Source organism: Staurois parvus, unplaced genomic scaffold (assembly GCF_062004578.1).
Source record: "Staurois parvus isolate SC_StPar_1 unplaced genomic scaffold, SC_StPar_1.0 ptg000059l, whole genome shotgun sequence".
Classification (NCBI taxonomy): domain Eukaryota; kingdom Metazoa; phylum Chordata; class Amphibia; order Anura; family Ranidae; genus Staurois; species Staurois parvus.
Genome location: NW_028317855.1, coordinates 11,855,718 through 11,876,883, shown reverse-complemented (window position 1 = coordinate 11,876,883; position 21,166 = coordinate 11,855,718). Strand labels below are relative to the sequence as shown.

Here is a 21,166-nt window from a genome sequence, read left to right as displayed (position 1 = left end):
GGCCTTTTAAAAGAAAACCTTCAGGACCAGAGCTGTATTACGGTCTAATTAACTTAAGAGGTGAACGTTTGCATAATCAGGTAAAAGGTTACCTGGCTAAGACAAGACATTGAACTGCAGTCCTAAGTAAAATGTACAACATTGGTTGACAAACGGGATATAAATGTATATTACAATCGAACATAAATAAGACATTTTAATAGTTTATTTAAAAAAATGGATTCAAATTGAAACTAACTTTTATTACAGCATTAATTTTGAGCAGCAGGCTCCATACTCTGCTGGTAGTCTGATATTTGCAGAATCCCTGATTCTAAAGTTTAATATACATTTGATATCTCTAACATACTGAGCAAATTTTTTAAGTGTCTTAGGAGAGGCTTGTTCTCTCGTGGCAGGCACCTTGAGCTGAGCAACCGTTCTCTCCAAGAAGTCCCATTTACGTCCATACATAATTTATAAGGTTTAAAAAGACATAGGTCCATCCAGTTCAACCTAAGTGTATGATTTTTATTCTCTAACAATTACTATAGTTCTGTATATTCGGCTTCCTGAGGAAGATACCTAGAAGTTTTCTGAGGTACTCTTAGATAGTGCCATTTCTTGTGGAAGTTTTTGGGGGTTTTTTGCCTTAATGCATTCTTTGCAAACAAAAAATATCTTCTGCCTTTAGTACCAATTTAAGTACTAATGGTAGGCTGGTTTTAATATTTTCAGATTATGTTAGATGATTTGACGTGTGTGTGTGTATACTGTTCTGTAGTTTATTTATATTTGATTTGTTAGGTAGACCTACAGACCCTACCTAACAGCTCATGCTTAGAGCTGTTCGGCTCTGTCATTAAGAAAGCATTTAGGCAGGGTTAGAACTAGAGTTGCACTGATACCAATACAAAGCATTTGCACAAGTAGTGGTAGTGGAATTTTCCTTCCCATCCTGAGTGTGCTGGGAGCCTCCCCCAGACCGCTATGTTGCCTGCCCCTACATCTCTGGTGAGGCATATCCTGGCTGTTCCTCTGCATCAGTCTATTTCCCCTCTCCCCGCCCCAGGACCCCTGAGGTGAGTCCTGTGTGTGAAGGAACGGCGGCAGTGGAAGGGGCAATGCTCGGTGCAGATGGCAGTGGTAGTAGATTTCAGGTAGGTCACAGTGTAGGAAATACGTAAGGTCAGTTTCTCGCACCGCTCCTGTGTGAACCCAGGCTTGTCATAGTGACTACAGCCTGGAACCACACAGGAGTGGTGCAGGAAAGCGCACATCATTTGGACAGGAATCACACTGCATTCCTGTTCAAATCACATGAAATTCTTTTGCAGTGCAATTTGAACCCATTAATTTTGTATCACTGCACGAAAAGTAGGTATTCAGTAATTGATATCGGCGAGTACCTGACAAAAAGTATCGGTACGCATACATGCCTTAAAAAATTGGTATCAGTGCAATCCTAGTCAGAACCTTTTTGTTGCCTTTGTGAATACTGTTAATAAAGTGGTTGTATACTTAATTGCTTGCCGACCGCATCTGCACTGGATCATGTACCTAGTGTGAATAGCCCGGCTAGCTCAGTCGGTAGAGCATGTACCTAGTATGTGATCGGGCAGAGGGTGTACGCATGAACGCCCACCGGTCAGATGTGCTGTGACTGGTTGCAGCACATGCCAGTTACCAATGTCTTTTATCAAACACAGCTCTGTGATTGTAAATAAGACAGAGCTCTGTTTACTGACAAGGGATCTTGCTGTTTTGCATTCCCTGCTAAGCAAGAAATAAAAACAACAAGCTCTTTAGTAAAAGCACAACATACTACACAAAGTTAAGCACACAGTAAACCCCTTGATCACACTAGATGTTAACCCCTTCCTACCCAGTGTTATTAGTACAGTGACAGTGCATATTATAAGCACTGATCACTGTATTAAAGTCACTGGTGATGTCAGTGGCAGTTAGTCAGTTGCCATAAAGCGTCAGTTAGTGTCAGATAGCCCAGAGCACTATCTCCCCATTATAAGTCGCTGATCACTACCATTAGCAGTATATATTAAAAAAAAAAAAAAAATTCCAGTATATATCCCATAGTTTGTAGATGCTATAACTTTCACACAAACCATCAATATATACTTATTTGGATAATTTGAAAAAACCAGGGGTAAAATAAATAAATACACATATATATATATACACACACACACACGCATACATATATATACATATATACACACACACGCATACATATACACACACACACACACACACACACACACACATATATATATATGTAGTGCAGTGCCGTATAGCAAAAAATGGCCTGGTCATAAAGGGGGTAAATCTTTCAGAAGGGCAAATGGTTAAAAAATATTTTCATATTTACTCATAAATAAGTATGTTCCCTCTGGAGCTCTACCTTTTAAGAGTAAAAAAATATCTTCCAATGCAGAAATGACTGTGAACTACTCAGAAAGTTAGTGATCAGTTTTCCACAGACATGTGAGTGTTGATACATCCTCTTCAGGATGGTGCATGCACCCTGCAGCACCATAGGCCGTAATATATTTACAGGTTGATGTGAATCTGCTACAGCCCATGAGGCTACAAAGGCACTTGCATAAAGCTGTAGAGAAAGTCTCAACACTCACTCTTTTATGGAAACTGGCTTTGCTGATGTATTTTAATATTGTTTTAATTTTATTTTTAAAGTTGATTTTGTGATTTATTAATTTTAGGCACATAAATCAGCTGTGTTTGCTCTATCTTTGGGTATCACTGTATTTTACTAAACAGGCCTGTCAAACAATAAAACTCTATGCACTATTTAATGACCCGAAACACCAAAATATTCTCCAAGGGCCAACACCTGTGTGTTCTTAGCCTTGGATACTATTTAAAAATTCATGGCACAAAAGTATTTCATTTACAATAGAATGCAATTTAGAACTGCTAGCATTGCTACTGAGTCATGTATGTGGTAAATTTTATTGCTAGATCTCTCTAATGGAGCAAACAGAATTCTAATCATTGACTAAAAATAAATAAGTGCAAGTCAGATAAATATTTAGGAACCAGTTTTACATATAATCTACAAAAATGAACAGAATAGCACAATTATAAATGTAAGAGAAATTCAGAAGTCTACATTCAGCTTTAACCCTTTCGCTGTAAGAGCCATTTTTGCATTTTTTGCACATTTAAAAAATCATTTTAGGCCTGAAGATTACACAAAACCCCCAAATATTATATATTTTCTGAAAGCAAACACCCTAGAGCAGGGGTGTTAAACTACATTTCAACGTGGGCCACATCAGCCTTACAACCAGGCCTTTGAGGGCAACCATATCTGTAAGACTACGGGGGAGATTTACTAAAACTGGGGTACTTAGAATCTGGTAAAGCTTTGCATGGTAGCCAATCGGCTTCTAACTTCTGCTTGTTCAATTAAGCTTTGGCAATAAAACCTTGAAGCAAATTGGTTTCTATGTAGAGTTACACCAGATTCTGAACTCTCCAGTTTTAGGAAATAACTGCCTATGTATGCCAAGTTCTGGAGTAACTACGTAGACAGTGCAGAGTTCAGGGATACGCTGTGTACAGAGTGCAGGGTTGAGGAGTGTGTAACATACAGAGTGCAGGGTTTAGGGGTGTGCTATGCAGAGTGCAACTCTCTTTCACAGACTGTCCACATCTCACCTTCCACCCCTCTTCCTCGGCTCTGACCTCTGCACCAGTCTCCCCTATCCCCCACTTCTGTACTCATCTCCCTCCACAGCCCTCATCTCCCCCCCACTCCAAAAGCTTTCTTGCATTTCAACAACTTGGCCCCATTCTAGTACTTCCTGGCAGTGTAGGCAGAACGAGTTCCGCTATGTTCCAGCTGAAAAAAAAAGCCCTGGGTCACAGGGCCACATGAAAGGGCCTTGCAGACCAGAGCCGGCCCAGGAGTCTTGTGTTTGACATATGTGCCCTAGAGAATAAAATAGTGGTAGTTCCAATTTTTTATGTGACACAGTATTATCTCTAAGAAATGCAAAATTTGTGAAATTTAGGGCAAACAAGCACAAAAAAGCACTAAAATTTTTTGGTAAAATATAAAAGATGAGGTTGCACCGACTAAATAGATACCCAACATGTCACACCTTAAATTTGTGTGTGTCTGTGAAATGGCAACAAACTTCAGTACCCTATATTTTCTATAGGCATTGCTTCAATAGCCCCTACAGGTCATCAGTTTAGTGTTTTCTGAGCACTAGAATTATTGCTCTCACTGGTGTGTGCAGCGATATGTACCAAGTGTATCGCAAATTACTTTTTCACACGTAGGTACCCCGAACACATGCGCTTAACATTCGTATGTGTGCATATGTGGAGGAGGGGGGCCTCATAATTCTTTTTTGCGTGATGGTGGGTTAGGATGCGCTTGGATATAACACATTTTTTGTAATAAATTTTTTTTTCCCCATCACCTGTCATGTCAGCTCTGTGCCTGTAGACGAGCAAGTGGACCCCGGAATACATGCTGTTACCGGGGGGCTGGGAAGCAAGAAGGCAGCAGCGCAGCTGCCCGACTGGTTCCACCTGACAGGTAGTACAACGTACGGACCTGGCAGCAAAAGGGATAAAAGAGAACTAAGGCCAAAGCTTTTTCGACTTTTTCCTGGGGATCACACAAGTGCACTTAGATACTCAGTGCATTCCTGTGTCCCAGATTCAACTGACTGTGGGCTAAAGACTGATGTAATAGAGCCAGTCCAGGTTATGCAGAGATCCCGACAGTACTGTTGGTATACGCCCAGCCTTTTTTTTTCCCCTTGAAAAAGTGGGGGGAAGGGTGAGGAATGTGGATTTTGTTCTTTTACAATGATAAATAATATGTTTATGATATGGTGTTCAAACTACATAACATGAGAACCTTAATGAAAGATTTCTGAGACTTTATATAAAGTCTTAAATTATTGCAAGTTCTCTCAGCTGAAAGCAAGTAAATCCTGGAATACTAGTTAACCACTTGCAGTCCGGCCGCTGTATATAAACAGCCAGAGGGTGGCAGTCCAGGGGCGGGTTGCCGTTCATAAACGGCGCCCGCCATTATGAACTGTGCATGCTCCCTGGGAGCGCGCACAACCGTGATCCGGTGCCCGCTGTGTCCTCCGGACACAGTGGAACACCGATCGTCGTACAGGACCTCTGTGCGAGGTCCCGATCATGTGATCACTGATTAGCCAATCAGTGATCACACACACAGAGTAGTAAGCAAGATGTCGCTTCTGACATCATTGCTTACTACTTGTGAAATATGTGAATGATATATGACATAGGTCACATGATATAAGGCTATTCACAACAGCCTTGTACCATGTGACAAGCTCTGACCAATCACAGCTCACAGTAGTTCTCAATGGCTGCAAGAATGCAGCCAGAGAGAAGGATAAATTATTGCTTTTACAGCCTTTATGGATGTAAAAGCAATCAGTGTAAAAAAAAAAAGATCTTCATCACCCCCCAAACGTAGTACAGTGTCACCATGGTGACACTGTACTGCTAGGGTGACAGTATATTGAAAAAAAAAAAAATGTAAAAAAGTGTTTTTAAAATTTATAATTTTTTTTATAAACTAATTTGGGTTATTTTTTTTTTTTTTTTACTAAAAAGATAACTGAACACATTTTGGCCAATATGTATAATGAAATACCGTATTTTTCGCTCCATAAGACGCACTTTTTTCCCCCCCAAAAAGGGGGGAAAATGTCAGTGCATCTTTTGGAGCGAATATAAAGCGGCCGGTCCGGTATTTCTGCCGCCACCATGTCAGAATACCGGGCCGGCCGCTCAGCTGTCGTCTCCTGCAGGGCCTTACCTGTTCCTCGCTCCAGCGCTGTACAGTCTTCCCGTGCTGGCTTCTGTGACAGCCGGGTGCCCACTGCGCATGCGCTGCGTTTTGTGAATGGTGCGGTGTCTTCTGGGACACAACACAGGTCCCAGAAGGCGCCGGGCCATTCACAAAGCGCAGCGCTTCTCGCGCATGCGCAGTGGGCACCCGACTGTCACAGAAGCCGGCGCAGGAAGAAGAGGGAAGGACAACACCGCGGAAGTGGGAGCGGGTACCTGTCAAATTCAGGTACCCGCTCCCCCTCCCTCCCCAAAGGTCCGCAGTCTCTGGTAAACTCCTTTACTGTCCACAGTCTCTGGTCATCCCCTGCACTGTGTCCGCAGTCTCTGGTCATCCCCTGCACTGTGTCCGCAGTCTCTGGTCATCCCCTGCACTGTGTCCGCAGTCTCTGGTCATCCCCTGCACTGTGTCCGCAGTCTCTGGTCATCCCCTGCACTGTGTCCGCAGTCTCTGGTCATCCCCTGCACTGTGTCCGCAGTCTCTGGTCATCCCCTGCACTGTGTCCGCAGTCTCTGGTCATCCCCTGCACTGTGTCCGCAGTCTCTGGTCATCCCCTGCACTGTGTCCGCAGTCTCTGGTCATCCCCTGCACTGTGTCCGCAGTCTCTGGTCATCCCCTGCACTGTGTCCGCAGTCTCTGGTCATCCCCTGCACTGTGTCCGCAGTCTCTGGTCATCCCCTGCACTGTGTCCGCAGTCTCTGGTCATCCCCTGCACTGTGTCCGCAGTCTCTGGTCATCCCCTGCACTGTGTCCGCAGTCTCTGGTCATCCCCTGCACTGTGTCCGCAGTCTCTGGTCATCCCCTGCACTGTGTCCGCAGTCTCTGGTCATCCCCTGCACTGTGTCCGCAGTCTCTGGTCATCCCCTGCACTGTGTCCGCAGTCTCTGGTCATCCCCTGCACTGTGTCCGCAGTCTCTGGTCATCCCCTGCACTGTGTCCGCAGTCTCTGGTCATCCCCTGCACTGTGTCCGCAGTCTCTGGTCATCTGTACTGTGTCCCTGGTATTTTCCCTGTACTATGTCCGTGGTATTTTCCCTGTACTATGTCCGCAGTCTCTGGTCATCTCCTGTACTGTGTCTGCAGTCTCTGGTCATCTCCTGTACTGTGTCCGCAGTCTCTGGTCATTCCCTGTACTATGTCTGCAGTCTCTGGTCATTCCCTGTACTATGTCCGCAGTCTCTGGTCATTCCCTGTACTATGTCCGCAGTCTCTGGTCATCCCCTGTACTATGTCTGCAGTCCATTGGTTCAGAATATTTTTTTTCCTTGTTTTTTGCCTCTAAAACCTAGGTGCGTCTTATGGTCAGGTGCGTCTTATAGAGCGAAAAATACGGTATTATTTATTTGCAAAATTTTGTAAGAAAAACACTTTTCACATTTTATGGACATTTTCATTTATATAGCAAAAAAAATAAAACTCCCAGTGGTGAATAAATACCACCAAAACAAAGCTTCATCTGTCTCAAAAAAATGCTAAAAAATTCATATGAGTACAGTGTTGCATGACCGCGCAATTGTCATTCAAAGTGTGATAGCGCCGAAAGCTGAAAATTGGCCTGGACAGGAAGGGGGTGAAAGAGTCCGGACTGGAAGTGGTTAAGTAACACTGCACTTCACAATGCTGGTCTCAAACAAGAGAAATATGCATTTCTGCCACTAGTAGACACTAGAGGGGAAAGGCTCCAGTTTTGTTTGCTTGTGGGCTGCATAGTGTACCCTCCTACAATTGGGCAATTGTTGGGATACAGTAGATGACAGTTTCTGTGCTCCTCAAGCCTTAATTGACAGGTAAGAGGGTACGTTTGTCTGACCAATCAGTTATTGCTCTCCACCATCGCAGCATAATGTTTACCTATAGTCTGGTCAGTAAACTGTTTTTTTTCTTTTCCTCCTCCCAGTAAAAAGAAGAAACCAACATCTAGAGTTTGGAAACATTTCCACAGCGCAGTTTCTGAGAGCAAAGCTGCAATTTACAAATACTGTGCGTGAATTCTGGCAAAACACATCTTTGCATTCCAAAAGTGCCCTAAAGACATTAAAAATACTTTATGGAATTAAATGATGAGGACCAGAATGAAAGTGCAAGTAGCTTTTCCTTCCAGAGTTCTCATTCCAGAAACACTTCTGGATCATTGCAAAATTTTAAATATCAAGTTTAGCTTATTAGCTGAATAAGCTGTAGTTTTATTTCAAGCAATACTTTTATATTCACTGCATTTCAAATTCTCAGTTTAACAAAATGACTTTCAATTTGTAAAACGATTTCATGCTGATTTTTATTTTTTTTTTCAGTTTTTCCAAAATTATCTATTTTTTGCCATGAAAAAAACAAAACAAAAAAACCTCTCTTTCTCATGGCTTCAAAATTTCCGTCTTTAGTCTTACAGCAATGCATGACATCCTGCACTCGTCTAAATAAAAAAAACAAAAAAAAAATACTTTATGGAATTAAATTGGAAACTTTCATGCAGACACCAACTGAACTCTCAGGTATTTTTGCTGGGGCACTTGGCCACCTACATTTCCGACATAATATATGCTACTGCTAGAATAAAAGACCACATCTAAATAAAACAAAGTGAAACTGTATTACCTTTGCATAATTCTTTGCATTTAGGTACATTAATAGGTCTCGTACAGGAGCAGAAAAAGTAAACTCTGCAGAAATTTCCAAGTCCTAAAAAGGCATAGTATTTAGAAAGGATCAGTCAATACAAAACCAGCAAAGTATAAAATTGTATAATTTTATACAAAACCAAAAACTTTATTTAGACAACAATTCAGTTAACTCTGAAACCCGCCCTGATTACAGTAAATACAGAACTTCAAGAGATGAGTTAAAAATCTGGTCAGAGTAGGACAACCTCAGTGATTAACGTCTCTAGGTTAAAAAAAAAAAAAAGTTTATATTCCTTCCAAGCAACCCTACTGTTTGTACTTCTTATGCATACATGCACACACATTGTGTATCCTAGTTATTTGATGTAGGCAATCAACTTGCTCAAAAGGGTGGAAATATATAGGACTGACTCTGCCCCCAATGCAACTGGACAATTGAACCCTCATTCTAGTTAAAAGAAGTATGAAGTTTTGTTTTTTTGTTTTTGTTTTTTTTTTTTAAATCATACCTAGGTGGATGCAACATCGATCCTAATCCACATCCGTCTCCCACTGATTTTAAGGGAGAGAACTGAGCGATCAGACATCGATAATCACTCAGTTCTTCCTGCTGCTTTGAGCAGTGACTGTCAGTCATGCTGTCTGCTCTGCCCCCCCCCCTAGTGCTCACTAGAGCACTGGGCTGTGGAGGGGGTGGGAGCAGCAAACTCAAATTCTCAGCAGCTCACTGAGAGCCAGGTGCCAGTGCAGACATGTCAGTGGATCCCAACTTTAAAGTTGGGATCTTTCCTCAGCCTGAACCAGTGATGTCAGTTGAATATAACCTGCTGTCGCCTGAAAACGGGTCACAGGAGTACTGAACGAACTGCACTCCTATGATCCACAGGAGAAGTACAACCAAATGAGCTTTGGCTGTACTTTCTCCTTTATGATTACCCTTGTAGCAATAAATGCTTCTGGTGTTTAAAGTGTTCACTGTTGATATTTTCTTAACCTCAATGAAACTAAGCCAATCTTCCCATCAGCTCAACTAGAAGAATGAAGACAGGTTTGATATTTCTGTACTTACACAACCATAATAAAATAGGGCTCATGAAGTAATTAATATATGGATGTGGTGTTCATCGTCTAGGTTGTCCAGAAATTTATTATACTGCCACCATTTGCAGTTTCTGCTGAGCTCAATTAAAGTATATAACAAACAGAACAAAAAAAAAAACAAAACAAAACAAAAACACAAAAACCCACAACATTTAAAGTCAAAATATATGCAATACCTTTCTTAACATCTTAGCAAAACCAAGTGCTTTGGATGCTCTTTCTCTAGCTTCATGGAAAAGTTCCTTCAATGCTCTGCTGGTTTCAATAACAGATCTCCTGTGGAAGTTACACAAACATTAGGCCTCTTGCATTAAAAATGAACTCCAGTCTTTCCTTTAGTCTTGCAAGCTGTGCACACTCTTCCACTGTACTAAATAGGTTCACTCTGATTTCCCTGCACACTGTGAGCTTCTACTAGTGTGCATAAGAAGTTGCAGCAATCAGATAAAATCCACCCCATTTCCTAACTGGAAGAAGTTGAGCATCATCTAGTCCTTCCCTCCCTAAGCCTTATGGTCCGTGGTACACCCTTTTTATTAATTTAATTTTAATTTCTTCAATCATACTCCGCATCACATGTGGGTGTTACCTAGACCAGTCTGCATGCAAGTGCAATCAACGTAGGAACGCCCGCTCAAGCAGACTGACAGACACCTATGAAGGCATTTTGATATTTGCACAGTGTTTGCTATGCTAAAGGTTGTGAACAGGAGCCTTTGTACAGAGGGCTTTCTGTTCATTCACTGCCCAGTGCAGAAGAGGCTCAAGAACACACACACACACACAGTTTTGAAGAAAAAAATAAATACAAATAATTTAAAAGATGGTAAAATATAAATAATCAAGGACTCATGCACAAGGGTCCTCTGGCCCATACAGTGTGAATGAGTGGTTAGTTTGTGAGGCTGGAGCTGCCTGTTACTTGATGAGGATGCAGCAGCTACACAAACATAGCTGCAGGGCCTAATTTGACAGGTGTGGGTGAGTGACCCCGAATGCACACTGTGTGTTGGGAGTCGTACACCAGCATCCACTCATCTGTCAAATTAGGACCTGTAGCGGAGTTCTTACAGCTGCTGCATCCCCATAGCATAGCATAGCATACAGTGAAGGAATTAAGTATTTGATCCCCTGCTGATTTTGAATGTTTGCCCACTCACAAAGAAATCGAATGGTAGGTGTATTGTAACACAGAGACAGAATAGCAACAAAAAATTCAAAAGAAATGCATGTCTAACAAATTACGCACTGATTTGCATGTTCATGAGGGCAATAAGTATTTGATCCCCTTCACAAAACATGACTTAGTAATTGGTGGCAAATCCCTTGTTGGCAATCACAGAGGTCAGATGTTTCCTGTAGTTGGCCACCAGGTTTGCACACACCTCAGGAGGGATTTTGGCCCACTCCTTTTGGCAGATCCTCATTAAGTCATTAAGGTTTGGTGGCTGACATTCGGCAACTCGAAATTTCAGCTCCCTCCTCAGATTAAGGTCTGGAGACTGGCCAGGCCACTCCAGGACCCTAATGCGCTTCTTCTTGAGCCACTCCTTTGTTGCCTTGACAGTGTGTTTTGGGTCATTGTCATGCTGAAACACCCATCCACGACCCATTTTCAATGCCCTGGTTGAGGGAAAAGGTTCTCACCCAAGATTCGATGGTACATTGCCCCGTCCATCGTCCCTTTGATGCGGTGCAGTTGTCCTGACCTCTTAGCAGAAAAAGACCCTCAAAGCAGAATGTTTCCACCACCATGTTTGACAGTTGGGATGTTGTTCTTGGGGTCATAGGCAGCATTCCTCCTCCTCCAAACACGGCGGGTTGAGTTGGTGCCAAAGAGCTCGATTTTGGTCTCATCTGACCACAACACTTTCAACCAGTCCTCCTCTGCATCATTCAGTTGTTCAGTGGCAAACTTCAGATGGGCCTGGACATGTGCTTTCTTGAGCAGAGGGATCTTGAGGGCACTGCAGGATTTCAATCCTTGTCCGCATAGTGTGTTACCAATTGTTTTCTTCCTGGAGATCATGGACAAGATCCTCACGTGTAGTTCTGGGGTGATTCCTCACTGTTCTCATTATCATTGATACTTCACGAGATGAGATCTTGCATGGTGCACCAGACCTAGGGAGACTGACAGTTGTTTTGTGTTTCTTCCATTTGCGAATTTACCTTGTTACCTGTATGAAAGACACCTGGTAGCAAGAAATCCTGCTGAATGATAGGGGATCAAATACTTATTTCCCTCATGAACATGCAAATCAGTGCATAATTTGTTAGACATGCATTTCATTTGAATTTATTGTTGCTATTCTGTCTCTCAGTGTTACAATACACCTGCCATTCAATTTGTAGCCTGATCATTTCTTTGTGAGTGGGCAAACATTCAAAATCAGCAGGGGATCAAATACTTATTTCCTTCACTGTAGGCTGCCTGCACACAGCTCTAGCCACATAAAAAGAAAAAAAACTAAATACACTGATGATTCACATTGTACAGGCCACAGCACCCATGCGATTGAGCCTGAAAACATCATTCTCACACACACGGCTTTATCTATTAACTCAATACAGTTTTTTCTTTTAGATTTAGCAGGAATTTTGTATGGGAGGCCCTGTGATTTCTAACAGCTGCCTTGACTGTCCTAGAGGGACATTGATGTTCCTCCGTAGATACAGCATGCTGTCAGCCTAGAACAGGAAGTGTTTACTGGCTGGATGACCAAGTAAAAATAAAGAAAAAAATTGAATGCAACCATATACTTTAAAGCATAGCTAAACCCAAAAAAGTTAAAATAGTGCAGCTTATGATTATATAGATGTGGTGGCTGCATCGGTTTTCTTTTTTTCAAACTTTTTTTCTTAATTTCACCTAGTAATTCTGGCAGTTAAAGGTTAGGGTTTGCATAACCTTTAATTGCAGATTGCAATATTACAAAACGTGGAAAAGTACGAAGGAATTTATACTTATGCACAAACTAAACAGTTCAGACAAAACAAACATTCACAAGCCACCAGCATGTAACTAAGTTGCAAATGCAATCTATGACGGCTTTATTTATGGGCACCTGCTAATCCTAGCTAACACCCCCCTTCCCCTCTACCGACAAAGTTTGGTAGATGTTAATGGACCAGGTTTGATTTTTCTTGTTCTTTGTTGCTCTTTCCCTAGACCATCCTTTTTCAGGGTGCCTTCAGATATCTTCAGGGGTGCCTTAACAAAATGCCTAAAGATTGCCCAAAAATTGTATGCAAGCCAGCGGGTGGATCAAGCCTGCCATTTAGTTACACAAAGCCACCGGTTTTGATAAGGACATCAGGCCCCTGCAAAACACCCTTGCTTGCCCCTCCCCTGCCCCTCTCTATCAGGGCTTGGGTCAAATTAGCTGAGTGAGAAAGAGAAACTGATGGAGAAGAGAAACACTGGTATACTAATCAGTACCAGTGTGCAAGAGTGTATTTGCTTTGGAAGAATAAACACTGCCCTACACAAATTTGCAGCTGGAGGTGCTTTTTAGTGCATGGTGGAATAAAATCATGCACGTCTATGCAAAAGACTGACAAAAAGATTATTTGATTCTTGTAGTGTATTAGCAATTCTTCCCCCTATGAACTGACTATGGACAGCAAATCATCATTTCATATAAAAACATACACAGATATTTGCTTCTAAACTATAGTAAATTACAACCTATGCACAACTGTAAGTTTTGGGGGGTTTTTTGCGAAAGGTTGCTGTACTAATACAAACAATGTTCTAGAGCAATCTCCCCTGCTGAGTTATTGTGTTCTGACAAGGGGACCACCCCACTGCCAGGACACTGAACTTATTGGATGCCAGTCGGCTGCTGGTTTTCCAGCATGCCTGGTCAACAAAAGCTGGACGTTAGGGCAGCTTCTGTTGGACAGGCTGCTGTACACACTGGCCAAAATTCAGCCGGTTTCTATTGAACCGGCTGATATTCAGCCAGTGTTAACCAGCTTTAACTTTAAAAAGGCCAATAACCAATGTCTTCTCATACAATAAATAAAAACACTCCTGACTTTTTATACCTAAGATGGTATGTTTATGTACCACTTGCATATAAGATGGCGTTTTTATGTACCAGTTACACATAAGACCATGTGCTTACGTCCCCCTTTCAAATATATGTACTGTGTAATTATTATTGGGAGACAGCCATGACTGACAAGCAGCCCAACCCAAGTAGCAAAATAACTAATTTATCCATAAAAACTCCCTTCTTATAATCTTAGGGTTAGGCTCTCAAATGCAGTACTATAAAACAGCAACTAGACATTTGTTTTCAAGCTGTGCAAACTATGCCAAACATTGTTTTATGCAACTTTAAAAATATCAAGCGTCAAAGAGAAAAATGGGCCATCAGTTCCATATGGGGAGCCAGATTCATAATAAAAACACATCTAATTTTTCCCTCCTTACTACAGGTATTTTAAAATACTAATTTTGAGTTTTCCTTTTTAGTCATTTTAAGACCTCATGCACACTGGGAGTCAAAAGAGGAGTTTTTAGAGGCTGAGAGGAAAAAAAAAAAAAAAAAATCATCATTTGCATGTTCAAGAGAGGAGCGTTTAGAAAAACCCACTTACGCGCCTAAACACATCTAGCACTTGAGCACTCAATTTCAATGCCCAGAAAATAAAATTAACCACTTCCCGACCGGCCGTTGTATATAAACGGCCGGACGGTGGCACTGCAGGGTCGGGTGGCCGTCTATAAACGGCCTCCCCGCACCCTGCTTGTGCGCGCTCCCTGGGAGCGCGCAGCACCGCGATCCGGTGCCCGCTGTGTCCTCCGGACACAGTGAAACACCGATCGTCGGACGGGACCTCTGTACGAGGTCCCGATCATGTGATCACTGATTGGCCAATCAGTGATCACATACAAAGTAGTAAGCAAGATGTAACTTCTGACATCATTGCTTACTATGTGTGAAATCTGTGAATGATCACAGAGGTCACATGGTACAAGGCTATTCACAAAAGCCTTGTACCATGTGACAAGCTGTGACCAATCACAGCTCACTCAGTTCTTCTCAATGAGTGCAAGAATGCACACAGAGAGAAAGAGAAATGATTGCTTTTACATCCTATATGGGTGTAAAAGCAATCAGTGTAAAAAAAAAAAAAAAAAATCTTCATCACCCCTCACAAGTAGTACAGTGTCACCATGGTGACACTGTACTGCTAGGGTGACAGTATGTAAAAATAAAAATAAAAAATATAAAAAAATAAAATAAAAATGTAAAAAAAATGTTTAATAATTAATTTTTGCTTATAAACTAATTTGGATTTTTTTTTTTTTACTAAAAAGATAACGGAATACATTTTGGCTAAGATTTATGATGAAATATTATTTATTTGCAAAATTGTATAAAAAAAGCTTTTCAAAATTTTTGGACATTTCATTTACATAGCAAAAAAAATACAAATCCCAGTGGTGAATAAATACCACCAAAATAAAGCTTTATCTATCTCAAAAAAATGGTAAAAAATTCATTTGGGTACAGTGTTGCATGACCGCGCAATTGTCATTCAAAGTGTGATAGCGCTAAAAGCTGAAAATTGCCCTGGTCAGGAAGGGGGTAAAAGTGTCCGGTCTGGAAGTGGTTAATATTCTGGCCAATGGAATAAACACCCAAACAAATTTGCAAAACGCAACCTTAGGTGCTTTTTTTATGCTGCTTTTCTCCTGCCAGAAGATGTGTTCAGAAGAGCTGGGCAAATGTAAGTAAAAGTATTATTTTACATAAAAAGGTAATTCTATTTTACATAAAAAGGTAATTCTGACTGTGCAGAAACATCAGTAAAACACTCTTGGCTTAAAGCCTACATCCAGGGAAAGAAAATATCATTCCTACAAGGATTAAATTCTCTTTTAGGTCTAGTGGGCTGCAAAAATAGCAGTTTTACTCACCTGACCCTCCGCTACCCTGGCAGTTGGCTCCTCTACTCCCCTACGATCCAGCAGTGGACTGTTTTATGGCATCCTCATAATGCAGGACTATGAGCTTTGCATTGCACTTGATGATGTCAAAAGACATGCGACCACCAGAGCAGAGGGGAAAAGGAGTTGCAGGAAACAGTCTTACAACCTAAAAAGGAACCTGTGGTAACAAAAACTGCTTTCTGTAGCCCCTCTAGATCTAAATGGCCATTTCAACCCTTGCAGTGGGAATTTTTACTTTTCCTGGAGCTTACTTTCCCTGTTCAGGTTTAAGGCTTTTAAACCACAGGACCTCTTTACCAGAAGAGCACAGCCATATGAGAAACCTACATGTATTAATCAGATCTTCAATGTTCTTTCTAAACACTATAAAATAATGTTTAATTTGTTGGTATGCATCCCAAAACCTGGAGAATACAGTTAAGAAGGTCAACAAATAGATGAATTAAGTCCTTTGAAAAATATCCACTTTTACACAAAACAAAAGCAAAATGCTGTCATTACCATAGAAACAAAATGCCTTGCTGCCTTATTAGGGCAATAGTGTAATGTGTTACATAAACACTTTTCAGGCCAGGATTACCTTATTTCATCAGAGACAATGCTATCATCTGTGCTGGCCAAGAATTCGTCACAGCTGTCCTGTAGGCCAGAGTCCAGAAACTTCCCAGTGGATTTCAGCAGCATTCCTGCAATATCACTAGAAAATACATTTTCAAATTACAGTCTGTTCATACGACATCATCATACTCTAGCTAGATTTTTTTAAAACATTTTAAACCAGCAAATGCTGTATGGAATTATTAAAATATTAATTAAGCAACATCTACATTGCTAGTAGATGCTCTATGCGCTCTAAATGTATGTGTCTCAGATTATTCTATGGGACGCCTCAAAATACCCCTACTACACTTGTCCAAGGTGCTTGGAAATCAAGATAGAAGAAATCTTCAAACGATGATGTCCAGTTGATGAGTGGATTCCACAGTGCATAGCTCGGGTGCACAGGTTTTGGAAATTTCTGATCTTCAGATACTGTGCTTTTAAAGTACATAATTATTTTATTTTGCCATATACAGGATGTCAAGTTGACCACAGGCTGGAGTTCCTGATGCCCAATACTAATATTCTAGAAGTTCCCAGTGCTTATTTAACCACTTAAGGAACACGCCTATTCCGACACTCCTACATGTTAAAAAAAAAAATTACCTTTTTTTGCTAGAAAATTACTCCAACCTCCAACCATTATATATATATTTTTGCAGAGGCCCTAGAGAATAAAGTGGCGGTTATTGCAATTTTTTGTATGTCACATTGCATTTGCAAGGGGGTTTTTCAAATGCAATTATTTTGGGAAAAAATACACTTTAATGAATTTAAAAAAAAACCCACAAGACACAACCCATTTTTTATAAAATGTGAAAGATAATGTTATGTAAATAGATACCCAACAGGCCATTACTTTTTTTTATTTTTACACTGTCCCTTTATTTTTTTTTAATCATTTTTAATCCTATTACAATGAATGTAAACATCCCTTGTGATAAAAATAAATTAGTAACAGGTCCTCTTTATGGAGAGATCTTGGGTCAATAAGACCCCACATCTCTCCTCTACAATGGAAAGTGTTAGATCCAAAAAGAAAAAAAAAATGATCTAATGCTTTAAAAAAAAAAAAATGGCACTGTTTACATCGTGCCAGAACTGTAAGTGATGCCATGACATCGCTCCAGGGCTTCTAGGCCATAGAGATGAGTGGAGGCAATCTTTCCTCTTTGGAAAACCACCGCCATCAGTGCCGGATCAGTTCCCGGGCTCACCAATCATCCAGCTAATTAAAATTAAATTTTTATTATTTTTTTTCACACAAATAGAGCTTTTTTTGGTGGTATTTGATCACCACTGTTTTTTTGATAACTGATCAATTCTGATGTACTGATGGCCTATCACATCGTGAGGCCTTAAAATGCCAGGACAGTACAAATACCCCCAGATGACCCCTTTCTGGAAAAAAAAGACAGTCTGGGACATTTAGTAAAAGGCATGGTGAGTTTTCTGAAGTTGTAATTTTTATCACAGTTTTTTTTTTTAAATGAAGAAATTGTCACCAGTGCAGTAAGGCATCATCAAATGGCAGTTGTGGTGGTGATCAGGGACACTGAATGGTGATAGTATGTTAAAAAAAAACAAATACATGTTTTAACATTTCCTTTCCATTTTTGACTTTTTTTTCTTCTTTGGTGTCACCAAAGTAACACTGTACTACTCTTAGAAGGTAATCATGGATTTCTTTTCTTTTACACTTTGCGGTTACAATGAACATTGTAACAGCAAAGTTTTCAAATGTCATGACATGATGGTTACATTCATGACAGCTGTGATCACTAGTGATCTGTGATTGGCTACAGCTAACGGCATGGTACAGGTACCATGTGATAGTTGTGGGTTAATCACAGCATAGGAAACAAGGCTGTTATGAATGAATTCATACATGGCTATCACATGATCAACAGGTCTCGAGCAGCCGGGATTTGCAATCCATTGTGTCTGGAGGGCGGGGCATCAATGCGCCCCTTTTAGCCCTAACAGCACTAGGTGTAATTTCTATCTGCTGTCTCATTCCTCTGCTATCTGCATGAGTCACTTCTAACAAGTTTTCCTGACAACAAGAGGTAAAAAGGTAACAGCGGAGGGAGCTCCAGCACACACTGTTCCTCTGTACTGTGTGAAGGGGGTGTCCCTTCCCTCCATTCAGCTCTCACTGAGCTCTGCAGAGTGTAACTTCAGCTTCCCGCCCCCTGCTTCCTGAAAGCTCACACAAGCTTATGAAGGAGGATTTGTTTCATCTCCGTGTATCACCTGAGGCCAGTCACTTCGCTGGGTATAAGGAAAGGTCAACAACCGCTTTAAATTGCAGCTCACAGGTTTTTTTTAGGCTTTTTTCCTTTATCACCTGGTTATCCAGCTAGTGAGTGTTTTTTTCAAATTCCTTTAATAGGCCAAACTGTCTAGATAAAGTAGCAGAGGGTTGAGGCAAACCATTCAACACAAACAGGAGTGCTTACAATGGTCACCTCTTATTCACTTAACTAAAATGTTTATCTCAAAAAGGATAAAACGGTTTGCTGTAACTGCCTATAAAATGTAAGCACTCGGATCTGCTCTCTGTGACTCCTGGGGCCATCACCCCTGGGTTGTGTGGTAGATGGCCTCAGAGAATGTACTCTGGGTTCCGGGTTTCGCTTACGCTTGGGTCTGTGGTGGACCAATGAATTGCTGGCAGTCTGACTTTTTACACTTTTTTTTTAACTCCATTTAACTGTTAGAACGGTTATTGAACTGTTAGAAAAACTATAAATCAATGCATGCGCAGTAGCGGCTGCACGCTGTGCAGAGCCATGGCTTATCTGCCTACATCTCATGGACTGTCAGGTTGAGAGTTCCCCCGAGGATGTTACAGTAGTGACCCAGGAGAAGCGGAAGAGGATCATTTCTTGATGTGCCTTATATACCTGTACATCATGTGAATGCATTGGTTTTAGTTTTTCTAACAGAAAGTTTAAGTTTGCAAGTCTCTGAAAATATGCATTTAGGTGTGCATGTACATATGCAGTTTATGCATTTAAGTATGCATGTATTTATGCAGTTTATGCAAATATACAGTTCAAATAATTATGCAAGTATGCATGTAATAATGTAATCCAATGCTGCAACCGCCTCGCTTTCTAGAAGCGCATTGCTTCATCAAAGAACTGTGTCAAAATTAACTGCACTTGGCTCAATACTAGTCAAGCACATATGCATCTAATTCAGCCTGAATGCAGCCTCTATGCTGCTTCAGTGCAGCCTAAATGTAAGCTCCTGCAGATTAAACGCAAGCTACTCTGAAGACCCAACTCCGTTAAATACACGGATACCTAGGCAGGGGTGTATCAGAAACAGTTGTACAAGTCCCCCCAAGATTATGCAGGCTAATGCATTGTATAATCGTATCCTGTCTGATCATGCAGCTCCCCCAAAGGTAATACTCACAAACATCATCATCCAGCTATAGATTGCTCTATGTCCCTGCTATCTCTCAGGAGCCTCACTAATCCATCAGCCCACATGCGACTACAAACATTAGCCAAAATGGCCACCACTCTATTTCCTTCCTTCACTAAACAAGAGTAGGCTATGCAGAGCAGCCTCGTGGCCTCAGGAGAAAACTGCAGCCCAATACTCCCTCAGAGACACACAGTGCATGGCCCGGCCAGACCAAACAGCACACTGCCCCCAGTGGCCATCAGGAGAATGACCAGTCAGAATTTTAAATCATAACAGGAATCCAATCTTCACCCATCATGGCGGGCTCAGTCATAAAAGACCTTCAAGGACTCAGTCCCTCTTACATCTGGGGTCCACCCCCTTGGACCTGTATAGCCCCCTGCTGGAAAGCACCTTGGTCAGAACACTGCACATGGTTCCATTACGCAAGGTCCAGCGCCGCAACGCTGCATTACAGGCAAACCGAGGATTCTTCTCTCCTATCCAGAGAGGCTCAGGTACCATCCATTTTGGCTAAAAGCTTTTCAAATAGATCCGACTGAAGTCCTCGATTCTCAGCGAAACTCTTCCAGACCTCCAAATATGTTCCCAGAGCACATGCAGCACATCAGTGAACATCCACCTTACAGACACTGGTGAAAAAACTGAAATGCTTCCTTTGTACGAGGGTTTATATAAGGGAGGACTTCCTGTATGATTGATCCGCCAATGTCAATTCACCTATAGGTGGAATATAACCCACATAAACATGAATAGACTGCTCTGTGTCCCATGATGTATGATAAAGAAAAGTGTCTTAATAAATTTAGGATCCAATTCATGTAAATGGTAGCAATAGCCTATGGATTCATAAAGTTTTCCTCTTGGGGATCATATTTCAAGTAGAATACAGAATCTGACGGTTCTAGAACACACACTAAAAGCACCATGTAAGGGAATAAGTGAATAAGTTGTCTCATTCATTCGTTTGTGCAATTTTTTTAGTTGCGCTACTAAGCTCTGTAAACACCACTCTTTTTACTACAGGTTGAAAGAAGAAACTGGAAAATGTGAAATGTGGCTTCACCTGTTGGCTGTATATGAAAGTCCACTATATTAATATGCAATATATCATACTTCTACTCCTGTTCCAATAAACAGAAAATACAGAACCACTATAACATCCCTTTAAAATCACATCTTCTGCATGCCAAGGAGGTCTGTTTATAAAAAATGGCTACATAAAACATGCCAATACCAGAAAAGTTTCCCAGCCTGAGCTTCTCCTCCTCGTATATAAGGAGTAATTTCTTTGGTGAAATTCCATTCTTCTTCTAGAAGGTTTTTCAGGCTGTGGGAAGCTTGAGGTAACTGCTGCAACATCTGGATCCAACTACGCATGTAGTCAAAGTACACCTAATGGAAAAAGGACATCATTGTTTAGTTACAATTTTGGAGGTAAAAAAAACAAAAACAAAAAAACACAAAACGCAATGTAAATGTGAAAAACAAATAATCGCCAAGAAACCTCACAGATCTATACATAATGTATACTGTAAAAAAAGAAAATTACCT

The 21,166-nt window shown here is 41.1% G+C and overlaps 1 protein-coding gene across 3 annotated transcripts in view; it reads right to left on the bottom strand.

The window, feature by feature from the left end:
• Positions 1-21,166, bottom strand: part of MAP3K4 (mitogen-activated protein kinase kinase kinase 4) — a 192,183-nt gene that overhangs the window by 93,141 nt on the left and 77,876 nt on the right. For 2 of the 3 annotated variants that reach the window (XM_089668609.1, XM_089668608.1), the window contains exons 6-9: positions 20,850-21,007; positions 16,149-16,265; positions 9,774-9,873; positions 8,471-8,554 (exon numbers count right to left, since the gene is read on the bottom strand). In XM_089668609.1, the coding sequence (XP_089524735.1) occupies positions 8,471-8,554; positions 9,774-9,873; positions 16,149-16,265; positions 20,850-21,007 (459 nt within the window). The remainder of the gene's footprint in view (positions 1-8,470; positions 8,555-9,773; positions 9,874-16,148; positions 16,266-20,849; positions 21,008-21,166) is intronic. The other variant, XM_089668610.1, reaches the window with a different exon arrangement.